The sequence below is a fragment of the Orcinus orca genome, chromosome 3, assembly GCF_937001465.1.
Source record: "Orcinus orca chromosome 3, mOrcOrc1.1, whole genome shotgun sequence".
Lineage (NCBI taxonomy): Eukaryota > Metazoa > Chordata > Mammalia > Artiodactyla > Delphinidae > Orcinus > Orcinus orca.
The window spans coordinates 87,079,181-87,093,413 of NC_064561.1; the positions used below are offsets into that span (position 1 = coordinate 87,079,181).

At 34.8% G+C, this 14,233-nt stretch overlaps 1 protein-coding gene and 1 pseudogene across 6 annotated transcripts in view; one reads left to right on the top strand and one right to left on the bottom strand.

Annotated features, from left to right (window-relative positions):
• HSD17B4 (hydroxysteroid 17-beta dehydrogenase 4) overlaps positions 1–14,233 on the bottom strand; it is a 92,211-nt gene that overhangs the window by 14,487 nt on the left and 63,491 nt on the right. For 3 of the 6 annotated variants that reach the window (XM_049708511.1, XM_033423823.2, XM_004267485.3), the window contains exons 18-22: positions 12,190–12,259; positions 11,383–11,489; positions 9,798–9,884; positions 4,717–4,803; positions 3,571–3,709 (exon numbers count right to left, since the gene is read on the bottom strand). In XM_049708511.1, the coding sequence (XP_049564468.1) occupies positions 3,571–3,709; positions 4,717–4,803; positions 9,798–9,884; positions 11,383–11,489; positions 12,190–12,259 (490 nt within the window). Of the gene's footprint in view, positions 1–2,898; positions 3,097–3,570; positions 3,710–4,716; positions 4,804–9,797; positions 9,885–11,382; positions 11,490–12,189; positions 12,260–14,233 lie in introns of all 6 variants that reach the window. The other 3 variants (XR_004482161.2, XR_004482162.2, XR_004482163.2) reach the window with 3 other exon arrangements.
• LOC105747879 (60S ribosomal protein L21-like) lies at positions 5,219–9,622 on the top strand (annotated as a pseudogene).

A 14,233-nucleotide genomic window follows, 5' to 3' on the forward strand; every position in this document is an offset into this window, starting at 1 on the left:
AAAAAAAAAAAAAATAGGTATTCCCTAAGTCAGAGCATTCAATCATCTATTTTATGTCATTAAGCACCAAGATGCAAAAGAGAGATACCAACATGGAATCATCTTCTAAAATATCATAAGCCAAAACACCTAGATAATTTCTACTGCTGCCAGCTACTCTGATTTAGCTCAGTGACACAAAGATGGTGAGAAAACAACCAGAACTGAAAAAAGTTACACAGCTGAGAATCAGATCAAATAAAAGACAGGCAGATAACCAAAGATAATGATGAACCCTTTCAGAGAAAGCTTCAAGATCTAATTTGATTGTTAGCTTTGATAAATTTGGACCTGAAGAAGAGATGATAAAACAAACAAAAGCCACAAGCATCAATTACAAGTAGTTATTAACAGGTTTCTAATATTCCCATTTTTCTGGTGAAAATACAAGAAATAACCTTTTGCCTAGGTTAATTAAAGGTAATTATTAAATGTAAGCACATTTTCTAATACTTTCTACAAGGAAAGTGATACTAAGATAAGGAGATAATCTTAGTTGGTTATTGACACTATATTGAAAGAAATTACGCTATTTGCCAGAGTGAATCACTTGTATACTTTACAAATCTCTACAGAGTTCTTTTCTGCCAACTGTGAGATACATAATTCCAGCACGTTTTCTCTCTTATAGATCGCATTCCTTTCCTTCACCGGTGTCCTCAAAAATCCTGTGTTTTATATTTATAACTCAACTTCTAATATAGTTTCATCTATAGGGGAAAAGGTTTTATTCCATCATGAATAAATAGAAAGAAGGAAGGACAGAAAATAGAAAGAAAGTGATGATACCTACATATCACTGTTATCTATGAAGTTTTTTAGAAAAAAAAATAGACACTTTGAACTTTGGGTAACTAAATACATATTTCATGTTTTGGCTTCCTTTACCCCCTTCTGAATTAACCTCCTATAAGCAAAAATGTCCTCCAGAAGGACAAACATCAAAATGTTAACTGTAGGTAGTGGGATTATGCATCATTATTTTCTGCTCTATACTTTTATATACCAAATTTTATATAATGAAAATATACTCCCTAAAAGGAATAGCAATTGTTATGTTAAAAAGAAACTTACATTAAACCAAAATCAATTGAACAAAACTTCAAAATGTTTCCTAGGAATATGTAATAGAAGATGGTCTCAAAAAGTTTTAGTTGATTTAGAAATACATTTTAATTTTTTTGGTCTCAGTGAGCATTTACAGTGATCTTTAATTGTAATGAGAAATAAAACAGTCTGATTTACAAGGTATTTAGGCACTCTAAAATAGTCATCTCAGAATAAAAATAATGAAAATCTACAAAACAGTAGTTTCTACTGTGCAAGTAAAATCCCAAACCTAAAGATTCTTTCCTTTAAAAAAAAGTCTGTATAGACAGATTATCTGCATGATATGTGGTATACAAATAATGAAGGAAGATGGTTCATACCATCAGTTGTGGGACTTGCAGAAGCACAGCCTATAATCCTTGCTTTCAGGTACCACCATAGTATACTACATCTCATACACTAGCCTACAGTCCCCAGAGAAGGATTACAACCAGGTTTGAGATGGGCCTGAAAGTTAACATGGTCCTGGAGTGTAAGCCAATCACAGGTCACTTCCAGGAGTCCCTCAGCATTCCAGGGGCTCTTGGCCAACCTTAACTACACAGGATCCCATTGTACTTCACAGTTATGAAGGATGGGGAAAATCCTTGAGCTAAAAAGTATTCTGGATGCTCCTTGTACCACATCAGTAGACAGATTCAAGGGACCACAGCTGCTTGACTACAAATGAAAGGATCCTGTCCCTTGGGACCTCAAGACAAAAAACACGAGAAATCAAGAAGTTTCAGTGAACATTCACTGATACACCATTTTTCTCCAACAACTCTAGAGATCGGAATACTCTATAACATAAACCTAAGGCTAGAATACTCTATAAAGAAAGAATATTCTACCAATCAAAGTAAGGCTAGAACACTTTATAATATAAAGGTAAAGAAATGATGGTCAGCGTTCATTAATAGCATGCTTCATGATTCAAAATATGAATAGCGGTCAGCTATGGAATAAATGTTTGTGTTTCTCCAAAATCCATATGTTGAAGCCCTAATCTCCAAATAATGATGGTATTTGGAAATGGAGCCTTTGGGAGGTAATTAGGTTTAGGTGAGATCATGAGAGTAGAGCCTCCATAATGGGGTTAGTGTCCTTAGAAGAACAGACATGAGAGAGATGATCTTTCTCTCTGCCTTGTGGGGAAACAGTAAGGAGGCGGCCATCTGCAAACCAGAAAGAGGGTTCTCACTAGAGCCCAAACATGTTGACACCCTCACACTGCACCTTCCAGCCTCCACACTATGAGAAAATAAATTTCTGTTGTTGAACCTACCCAGTCTATAGTATATTTGTTATAGCAAACTGAACAAAGACACTCTCATTGTTAGAAGCAGTGGCCTCGCAATCTATAATTGACTGATGCTGAAGAAAGAGAATGGATATATACTCGCTTCCCTTAACCTATATAGAAACAGCACAGTGAAATCAGATAAAGCCACATATTTTTCTGTCATGACATATAGACACTGGATACTTAAAAACTTGCTAACAGATCTGGCTGATTAGCAAAGTGAGCCCACAAAAGTGCTAGTGCTTTTATTATGCAGACAGAAAAAGAAGAAAATTCTCTGATCTAGAAAATTTTTTTTACTCATCTTCAGTAATTTCATCTTACCTTCCCCAATTTCACTTTAAGAATTAAACTAAAACTGGACACTGCAATCTTTTAAGAGACCACAGCACAGAAAAGTTTGTGCCATGATTAAGAATGTAGTTACACAACAGATACAAAAGACATGGTAGAATTTTTTTTACCCCTTTCCCTTTTTATCTTCTCTTTCTTCTTAAAATGGTACCAGAGTCCTTTTGGAGCTCCACAGAAGTGAATGGAAATGTGACTGCTTTCTCTCTGCAGCAACTTGGCTTATATTGGATGCCTTGCCAGGTTGCTAACATGGCACTCTAGTAGATAACTTCCCTAGATTAGATAAAATTAGTACCTTTGATTGCCATCTGTATAGACGAAGAAAATAATTATGATTATATACTGATAGTTAAGGTGATAATCCAAAATGTTAATTTGGGGGGAATGAAGAAAATATTTTTAAAGCTGTTAAAATATAATGAGAATTACTCAAAACTTTAAAATATTTCATTTAACCCGATGTACTTTCTTCACATTTAAGAGGAATTTGAAGATTAGTTAAAGAAGCATACAGCTAAGGTGACTGTTTAAAGTACTAATTTCAGGTGTTACAATGAAATCTTTAAAACAGATATTTTCATTTTAATTGATTCCCTTCATCTCTAAAAAACATGCATGGCTTTGGGTGCCACGAAACCCGTTATTTTCCATAAAAAAACAACTTACCGAAGAAGGTTAAGATTTACCTACCTTCAAAGAGACGGGCTTTAGTTATAACAAGGATACTTTATCTCTATTGACTAAGAGTTATCTTAAAATATAGAGCCAGGGACATGACTTACTCCACTTAGCTGCAGTATTTTCACCTTTAGTGATATGCCACTCAAACACAGCATTTACTTTCTTCACCACCTCTCCCCCCATATGCTGAAGGCGGCGACCTATTTCCTCAAACACAAGGGTACTCTGAAGCTCCCTACCCTAGCAAAAAGAGAAAAGTTAATTTAATTTTAGAAGTTCTGTAAAAATGACTCAAGGGGATAAAAACTATTACAAAATAAAAGTGCAACAATGTGATTTTTTTTTGAAAAACCTGCACATAAATAAGGGAAACTAGTTTTTTCTCACTAGGTTTCTTTCACACCTTTCCTTATATTAATTTATGTCATCCAGAACCTCACTCCTCTTAATAAAAGAATTTTACTTTTATCAAAATTCAGAAATAATATTTTACAAGTAGACTAGGAACTAACTGGATAACTTATATCCTAACTAACTTCAGCAGGAAGATACTGTGCAAATCAGTCAACTACTGTGGTCTCATTTCTCTGTTTGTTAAAATAGGACTGGATTACACGAAGCCTGAATTTCTGTCTAGCTCTAAAATGTCTTAAGTTTTTGATCTTAGATTCTCTTTAAAGAGATTTTAATTTTCATTCAGTTATATGATAATATGGCAAATGAAAGACAAAGATCATGGGTTTGAAAACCTCGACATTACAAAGTTAATATTTTGGAGACAGAAAATATAAATATTTTTATTAAAAGTCTCAGCATGTTAATACAGAATAACACAAATGTTTTAATAAATAATACATGCTACTGTTTTTATATCTGCACTCAAAGCATTATACAAATCTTTAAATCAAGAAAAAGGTACAGGATATTTAAATTTTTAATATATTTTTCTCCCAAATACTATTTAAGATTTCTCATTAAACAACTGATTTACTTACTCTAAAACTAGAAAATTACTTATATTCTCTTGAAAGATACCCTAGTATCCACACAAAAAAGTTTTTTTAAAAATTCATAAGTTGTCAAAATATTCCTTTTTCTCCAAGCAGTTTTAAATTAATGTTCTCCAGTTCGAGTTAAGAATCTTTCATAGCTCTTAATTTACTAAAGTAGACTGAATATTCTTAAAGTGATCTTAATTGAAATTCATAAGTCAGGGTATGACTTGGATGTCAGTGGTTATAACCCACCTCAGATGGTGTCTTAGCTAAAACATCAGCTGTTGGCACAAGATCCACATATGCATTTGAAATGACGATGTCTCCAGTTCCTTGGACCTTATAAAGGTACAAGAGGAAAAAGAAAAACAACCAGTTCACTCCGATGATTCCAAAGAAAATACAATTTCATTGTGAAACAGTATAAAATCTTTTAAAAGAAATTTACATTTTTCTTCATATGAAAAAGAAAATAATCCAAATTAAATAAACAGTTCATAACTTAAATATCAAGAGAAATAAACATGAAAGCTTACTGATTTAATACAAGTGTTAACTAACCCTAACTGTAGAATCAACTGGAGCCCTTTCAAAAAATATTTATGACCAGGTCCCATCTCCAAATATTCCAATTTAAATGGTCTGGGGTGGACCCTGAGCACTGGTATTTGGGGGATTTTTTTTTTTCCAATATAAGTATGTCTAACGGGGAGCCAGGGTGAGAATTGCTTAATTCTTATAAATAGTAAAAGGCATGGCACAAAATCCACATGAGGTAGGGGTACGTAAAGCGTATTTGTTCGGTTAACATAGAATGAAATTGGGTAGGAACAGACCACAGTCTTTTTAAAGAAATAATTCTAGCTCTTATTTCAAAAAGGAAATGTACACAGTATAAAGTAATACTTAAATAGCCTTTTTATAAAATATTAAAGGAACTCTAATTCTAATTCCTAATATATGAGCTAAAATTATTCCAGTGGTATTCTTTCATAAAAGTATGGTATTGCTACAAATGTATAGGACAATGTCTAAAACTTAAGGCAGCATTTATTAAAACTGACTTTTAACAATCAGGAAGATCATTCTCCCTTGACTACTCTCCATTATACTTCAGAAAAAAAGATCTTTCAAACAATCGTACCTCAAGAAACAAGAAAGATCTCATATAAACGGGCTAACATTACACCTAAAGCACTTAGAAAAAGAAGAACAAAAAAAACCCCAAGTTAGCAGAAGGAAAGAAATCATAAAGATCAGATCATAAAGAAATGAAAAAGAAATGAAGAAAACAATAGCAAAGATCAATAAAACTAAAAGCCGGTTCTTTGACAAGAGAAACAAAATTGATAAACCACTAGCCAGACTCATCAAGAAAAAAAGGAAGAAGACTCAAATCAATAGAATTAGAAATAAAAAAGGAGAAGTAACAACTGACACTGCAGAAATACAAAGGATCATGAGAGATTACTACAAGCAATTATATGCCAATAAAATGGACAACCTGGAAGAAATGGACAAATTCTTAGAAAAGCACAACCTCCTGAGACTGAACCAGGAAGGAATAGAAAATATAAACAGACCATTCACAAGCACTGAAATTGAAACTGACTAAAAATCTTCCAACAAACAAAAGTCCAGGACCAGATGGCTTCACAGGCGAATTCTATCAAACATTTAGAGAAGAGCTAATACCTATCCTTCACAAACTCTTCCAAAATATAGCAGAGGTAGGGACATTCCCAAACTCATTCAATGAGGCCACCATCACCCTGATACCAAAACCAGACAAAGATGTCACAAAGAAAGAAAACTACAGGCCAATATCACTGATGAACACAGATGCAAAAATCCTCAACAAAATACTAGCAAACAGAACCCAACAGCACATTAAAAGGATAAAACACCATGATCAAGTGGGGTTTATCCCAGTAATGCAAGGATTTTTCAATATGCACAAATCAATCAATGTGATAAACCATATTAACAAATTGAAGGAGAAAAACCATATGATCATCTCAATAGATGCAGAGAAAGCTTTCGACAAAATTCAACACCGATTTATGAAAAAAGCTCTCCAGAAACAAGGCATAGAGAGAACTTACCTCAACATAATAAAGGCCATATATGACAAACCCACAGCCAACATCATCCTCAATGGTGAAAAACTGAAACCATTTCCACTAAGATCAGGAACAAGACAAGGCTGCCCACTCTCACCACTCTTATTCAACATAGTTTTGGAAGTTTTAGCCACAGCAATCAGAGAAGAAAAAGAAATAAAAAGAATACAAATCAGAAAAAAAGAAGTAAAACTGTCACTGTTTGCAGATGACATGATACTATACACAGAAAAGATGCTACCAGAAAACTACTAGAGCTAATCAATGGATTTCGTAAAATAGCAGGATACAAAATTAATGCACAGAAATCTCTTGCATTCCTATATACGAATGATGAAAAATCTGAAAGAGAAATTAAGGAAACACTCCCATTTACCACTGCATCAAAAAGAATAGAATACCTAGGAATAAACCTACCTAAGGAGACAAAAGACCTGTGTGCAGAAAACTGTAGGAGACTGATGAAAGAAATTAAAGATAATATAAACAGATGGAGAGATATAACATGTTCTTGGATTGGAAGAATCAATATTGTGAAAATGACTATACTACCCAAAGCAATCTACAGATTCAATGCAATCACTATCAAACTGCCAATGGCATTTTTCACATAACTAGAACAAAATATTTCACAATTTATATGGAAACACAAAAGACCCCAAATAGCCAAAGCAATCTTGAGAAAGAAAAATGGAGCTGGAGGAATCAGGCTCCCTGACTGCAGACTATACTACAAAGCTACAGTAATCAAGACAGTATGGTACTGACACAAAAACAGAAATATAGATCAATGGAACAGGATAGAAAGCCCAGAGACAAGCCCACACACATATGGTCACCTTATCTTTGATAAAGGAGGCAAGAGTATACAATGGAGAAAAGATAGCCTCTTCAATAAGTGGTGCTGGGAAAACTGGACAGTTACATGTAAAAGAATGAAATTAGAAAACTCCCTAACACCATACACAAAAGTAAACTCAAAATGGATTAAAGACCTAAAGGTAAGGCCAGACACTATAAAACTCTTAAGAGGAAAACATAGGCAGAACACTCTACGACATAAATCACAGCAAAGTCCTTTTTGACCCACCTCCTAGAGTTATGGAAATAAAAACAAAAATAAATGGGACCTAATGAAACTTAAAAGCTTTTGCACAGCAAAGGAAACCATAAACAAGATGAAAAGACAACCCTCAGAATGGGAGAAAATATTTGCAAATGAAGCAACTGACAAAGGATTAATCTCCAAAATACACAGGCAGCTCATGCAGCTCAATACCAAAAAAACAAACAACCCAATCCAAGAATGGGCAGAAGACCTAAATAGATATTTCTCCAAAGAAGATATACAAATTTCCAACAAACACATGAAAGGATGCTCAACATCACTAATTATTAGAGAGATGCAAATCAAAACTACAATGAGGTATCCCTTCACACTGGTCAGAATGGCTATCATCAAAAAATCTAAAAACAATAAATGCTGGAGAGGGTGTGGAGAAAAGGGAACACTCTTGCACTGCTGGTGGGAATGTGAATTGGTACAGCCACTATGGAGAACAGTATGGAGGTTCCTTAACAAACTAAAAACAGAACTACCATACAACCCAGCGATCCCACTACTGAGCATATACCCTGAGAAAACCATAATTCGAAAAGAGTCATGTACCACAATGTTCACTGCAGCACTATTTAGAATAGCCAGGACATGGAAGCAACCTAAGTGTTCACCGACAGATAAATGGATAAAGAAGATGTGCCACATATATACAATGGAATATAAACTGTTATTATTGTTGGTGGTGGTATTTAAACTGCTCGACACAAACCATCAATGTAGTACAAATGGTCAGGCCAGAAAGTATCACCCTGGTCAATTGTATTAACAAAAATAATCTGTAAAAAACTTATAAAAGGCTGATTGCACGTCCTTTTAGTATTTTACTGGAGCACTGCTAACAGCCTCACCCCAAAATTACTTAACTCTATAGGGAGATATACTGTCTTGTTACTTACTATTAATTAAGCCCAGACTCTGTGACCTAAGACGTTAATTTGTGGGGTTTTGTGTGATCAAAATGCACACGATTTCTGTCCAGTAGGAAATATAACCGTAACAGATATGGTTTTACTGTTTTATAGGACAATTGACTAGTTTTGTCTCTAACTCAGCAAAATTATTTTAGAATGCTTTCCCTGTTGGACCACATAAACCCTGTTGTTCTAGTTCTCCTTTGAACCAGTTTTATCATCTTGCTAGCTCCCTCATTAAGGAATTAAATAAATTTTCATCACATTTTCATTTTATATCTGAGAGTCATGCCTTTAATTTTCTGAAGATTATATTCTGACAACAACTTGAATGATGGGTTGAGCCAAAAAGATATGGTTGGTTGGGTTTTCAGAAATGCTATGTAGACAGGCACCAATTTAGCTGAGAATAAAAAACAGAAAATAGCTTCTTTTCGGCCAGAACAGCCATCTTCCAGTAATTCACCAAAATGACCAACACAAGGGAAAGAGGAGGGGCACCCGCTACATTTAGAAAACATGGAGCTGCTCCTTTGGCTGCATACATGCGAATCTACAAGAAAGGTGATATTGTAGATATCAAGGGAACGGGCACTGTTCAAAACGGAATGCCCCACAAATGTTACCATGGCAAAACTGGGAGAGTCTACAATGTTACCCAGCATGCTGTTGGCATCATTGTAAGCAAACAAGTTAAGGGCAAGATTCTTGCCAAGAGAATTAATGTGCGTATCGAGCATGTTAAGCACTCTAAGAGCCAAGATAGCTTCCTGAAACTAGTGAAGGAAAATGATCAGAAAAAGAAGGAAGCCAAAGAGAAAGGTACTTGGGTTCAGCTGAAGTGCCAGCCTGCTCCACCCAGGGAAGCACACTTCATGAGAACCAATGGAAAAGAGCCTGAACTGCTGGAGCCCATTCCCTATGAATTCATGGCATGATGGGGGTAAAGAAAATAAAAAACCTGGACTGTAAAAAAAAAAAAAAAAACAGAAAATAAAAAACAAGGTACAGAAGCATCTTATTTTCAATTAAAAGTTACCACTGATTTTTTTTTAAAAACTTTCTAAGTTTTATATCATATCCATAGTAATAACCAAAAGTATGCTAGGATGGAACATAATTATAGGATACAGTGAAGAGGGTAACAAAACAATGTACCTCTAACTACATTATTCATACCTTGGTTTGGAAATGGATTCTACTTCCTTCCTTCCACATCTCAGTTTGTAGAGTTTGTCCTGGATATACTGGTTTTGCAAAACGAACCTTTAAAAAAAATGTGTTTTAGGGTTAAAAATGTTTTAATATGAAACTTTTCCACTTTGCAGGGGGGGTGGAATTTGAGGGGAAGGTTGGAGAGTATAAAAGGAAGAAACAGAGACTGGACTATACTTAAATTCATAAAAATAGTAATATGATACAATTAGTAGAGAAAGGATATAGTTAGTAAAAGTTAATTCTTTGTCTTTCAAAGTATAGAATCAATAAATAGTTTAATCTTGACAAATCAAAACACAGAAGAATAATCATATTAAGTAGAGTTATATAGGTAACCACCAGAACAACTTAACAGAAGCAGTTAAAAGTGGCACTAATTAAGTCTGAGGAATAAGACCTGGGGTTGTTGTATAGGACAGAATAATTACACTTTTTATTTCCTAATTTTCTATACTATTTTATTTGCTCTGTATACATATTATTGGCTGATTTTTTAAATAATTATAATAACTATAAAATAGTTATAATAATGAGAATAATCAGTGTTATCAAAGGCAAGACATCAGAAAATAAATTTCCACTGCTGCATGGATCACAAACTGATAAAAGCTTTTGGAGCTATTTGACACTGCCTTAAAATTTTGTTTCTTTTTTTTTTAAGTATATGTCTTTCGATTTATGCAAAATTGTGCAGAGTCAGTTTTCTTTGTAATTTATAATGGATGAAAACTTGAATCCAACTTAAAAGTGCAAAACTAGGGCTTCCCTGGTGGTACAGTGGTTAAGAATCCGCCTGCCAATGCAGGGGACACGGGTTCAAGCCCTGGTCCAGGAAGATCCCACATGCCGCAGAGCAACTAAGCCCGTGCGCCACAACTACTGAGCCTGTGCTCTAGAGCCCGTGAGCCACAACTATTGAGCCCACGTGCTATAACTACTGAAGCCCGCACACCTAGAGCCTGTGCTCCGCAGCAAGAGAAGCCACCGCAATGAGAAGCCCATGCACTGCAACGAAGAGTAGCCCCTGCTCACCGCAACTAGAGAAAGCCTGCACACAGCAAGGAAGACCCAATGCAGTCAAAAATAAATAAACTTAAAGTGACCACAAAAAAAAAAGTGCAAAACTAAAATCAATATGCAGCCAACATACTGATATAAGTGCATGTTTATTAGAGTTCAAATGCAGCCACTTAACATTTTTAATTAAATTAAGGCAAATTATAAAACAGTAAAAAATGAATAAATAAATTTTTAAAGGTAAATCTCGAGTTTTTGTTAAGGCATATAAGCTGCTATATGTATGTCCCTAACTATTTATAAAACAATCAAATTAATCTGTTAAAAGTATAACTGTATATAATATCCTTCATGATGCATGTGTAATAGAGGCATTTATAGCTACAAAAAGAAAACTTGCTGATTGCCAAGTCAATGAAATAATAAAAATAATAACTTCAGTATAGTACCTATTTTTAAGTGAAGTCACTAAGACTCCTCTAAAACTAAAAAGGAACAAGTAGTTAAATTATTACTAATTTACACACACCTTAATTGCTTTGAATCTTGACACATCATTATCTGCAAACTGCTGTAAAACATGCCTGGCAGAAAATCCGAATGTACATAATCCATGTAATATGGGCTTGTCAAAACCTAAAAATGAGAGAGAGAATTTAGTTAGATAAAGGCACATTTCATGTTTAAAAACCAAGAACAGTTCATTCAGGACTTGAAAAATACATTTTTAAACTGCATTAGCCTGAATCATACCATCTATTTTAACACATTATTGACTGGGGGGATTTTTGCAGAAACTAACGCCTATGGCGTTAATACGTCTCCGGTCAATAATGTGTTAAGAAACATGGAAAATATTTTATAAATAATACTTCCTGGGCAAAAAATTATGAAATAAACAAAAAAAGAAAAAAAAAGAAAGGAATGTCAGAAATCTGGGGACACAAATAATTATTTTGTTTAGCTTTGGTTGTAACCATGAAATCATCCACAGTGATTTCAATATCCATGTATGTAGATGATCCTTCTTCAACCTTTCAGTTCTTTGCTCTCCCCTCCAACGGCCTCGACCTTCACGATAACTCAGACACCCATCCCCATGGTCCTATCCTAGACCTTGCACTAGCAGGAGCTACCTTCCACCATAATCTGAATTTCACGTACACCAATTTCTGAACACTACTTCCCACCTTTCCATGTCCTTTGCATAAACATATTAGGAGAGGGCTATTTTTTAAATGTTACTCAAACTTCCAGTCATAAGTAGCGACATCTTTAAGTATTATTTAGATAACTGAGCTAATATTTTCATTGGCTCACATTACTAGCAACTCACCTGCTAAGTTAGCAAAGTCAGGATCAATGTGTAAGGGATTCCAGTCTCCACTGAGGCGGTACAAAGCAGCCTGTGGAGAAAGAATTATAAAATAAACTAGCACCCAGTGCCTTCTTAGAATACATTAAACTAAAAACAGGAAATATGGCTGGTTATTGCATAAGAAATGCATTATAATGTACCTAATAGTAGCTCTGATTAAAAAATAACTATTTCTAACAAAAAAAGATTAAGTGTAAATCAAATGCTTTTTGTAACACCTGCCACTGAAATCAGAAGGGGTGAGGACTGTCAAATAATAGGAAGGGGAACCAAGAACTACATCTGGGAACAACACTGGTTACCACTGCCTAAGGAGAAATTCACAAAAAGGAATCCATCAATCTACTCTCATTAAAACACAATGAAGGGCTTCCCTAGTGGTGCACTGGTTAAGAATCCACCTGCCAATGCAGGGGACACAGATTTGATCCCTGGTCTGGGAAGATCCCACATGCCACAGAGCAACTAAGCCCGTGTGCCACAACTACTGAGCCTGCGCTCTAGAGCCTGCGAGCCACAACTACTGAAGCCCAAGCACCCCAACTACTGAAGCCCACATGCCCTAGAGCCCGCGCTCCGCAACAAAGAGAAGCCACCATAATGAGAAGCCCGTGCACCACAACGAAGAGTAGCCCCCACTTGCCGCAACTAGAGAAAGCCCGCGCACAGCAACGAAGACCCAATGCAGCCAAAAATTAATTAATTTTTTAAAAAAGAAAAGAAAGAAACATTAAAAAAAAAACACAGTGAAGATAAGGTGTAAATGTTTATAGCCTCTTCTAACCAAGCAAAATTTATGCCAACTTTCTTAATGGGGTGTTTTAAATTGAAGCCTGTAACCCAATACTAGACATATAAACATCACACACTCCTCACAAACTTTCATTCTACTGGGTACACTAAATCCTGAGATCAGCTCATCCTGCAAAAAAACAGACTAATAACTTGCCATTAAGATTATATTCCTGCTTACTCCAGATCCTCACATCACTTCTGTACTTAGACAAGGCAGAATTAGCAGAAAGATATAGATAACAATAGGAAAAAAGTCACCACACTTCCCAGCATTTAAATTGTGCATTGGTCAAATGAGAGAGTACTTTTCGGTACTGAAGGGAAGAAATTCATAAAAGAGCTAACAGTAAGTATTTAATGTACCTGTGTATTAACTATGGGGCTGCCTCCAGACTTCTCTTTCTTATCAACTGCTAGGTCAAGCTTTCCAAGACTATTAAAATGTTGTGTAGAGACTAGCCATGTCAGCATACCTGACTTTCTTAATGAGTTTTTGTTGTTTTTAATTATTGATTATTCTTTTTTAACAAATTTTATTTACAGAAAATAACATCTCCTCTAATTCATAGGAAAATGTTGTTTACTTTTTAATGTTTTGTACAATTTTAATAAGCTCTTTCTCTTTCCCATCACTCTATATGATAGTTTTCTAAATTATTCACTTTTTTAATGACTCAGTATTTTTTCCCTTTATATGACTTCTAAAAATAATTAAATCAAATCAACAATTATCAAATAGATGTGACTTAAGATTCTGTATAAGATGGTAGAGGATTAAATGATAAATTTTAGAAAGCACTTTAAAAAAAATAAAACACTAGGCAAATATACATCATCATGTTGCATACAAATGGAAAAAAAAAATGACGAATTTCAGGGTCCAAAGGGGAAGGTGTCAAACACATAATAGATCATGGGCTTTGGCACCAGACAGACCTAGGTTCAAATCCAGCTCTGCCATTAGTGGGCAATTTTCTTTATCACCCTAAGCCTCAATCTTCTCATTTAAAAAACTGAGAGGCTAATCAAACTCTTACAGAGCATTATCCTTGATAAATATTAATACCTCAATAAATGTGAACTATTATGATTATTTTAAAAGATTTCAGCAACAGTATAAGACAATCAAGTTTTTAAGATTAGTGCCAGTGTTCTTACCCCACAGATATTATTCCTATAAATGAAAAGAAACAACTCTTCTAAAGAA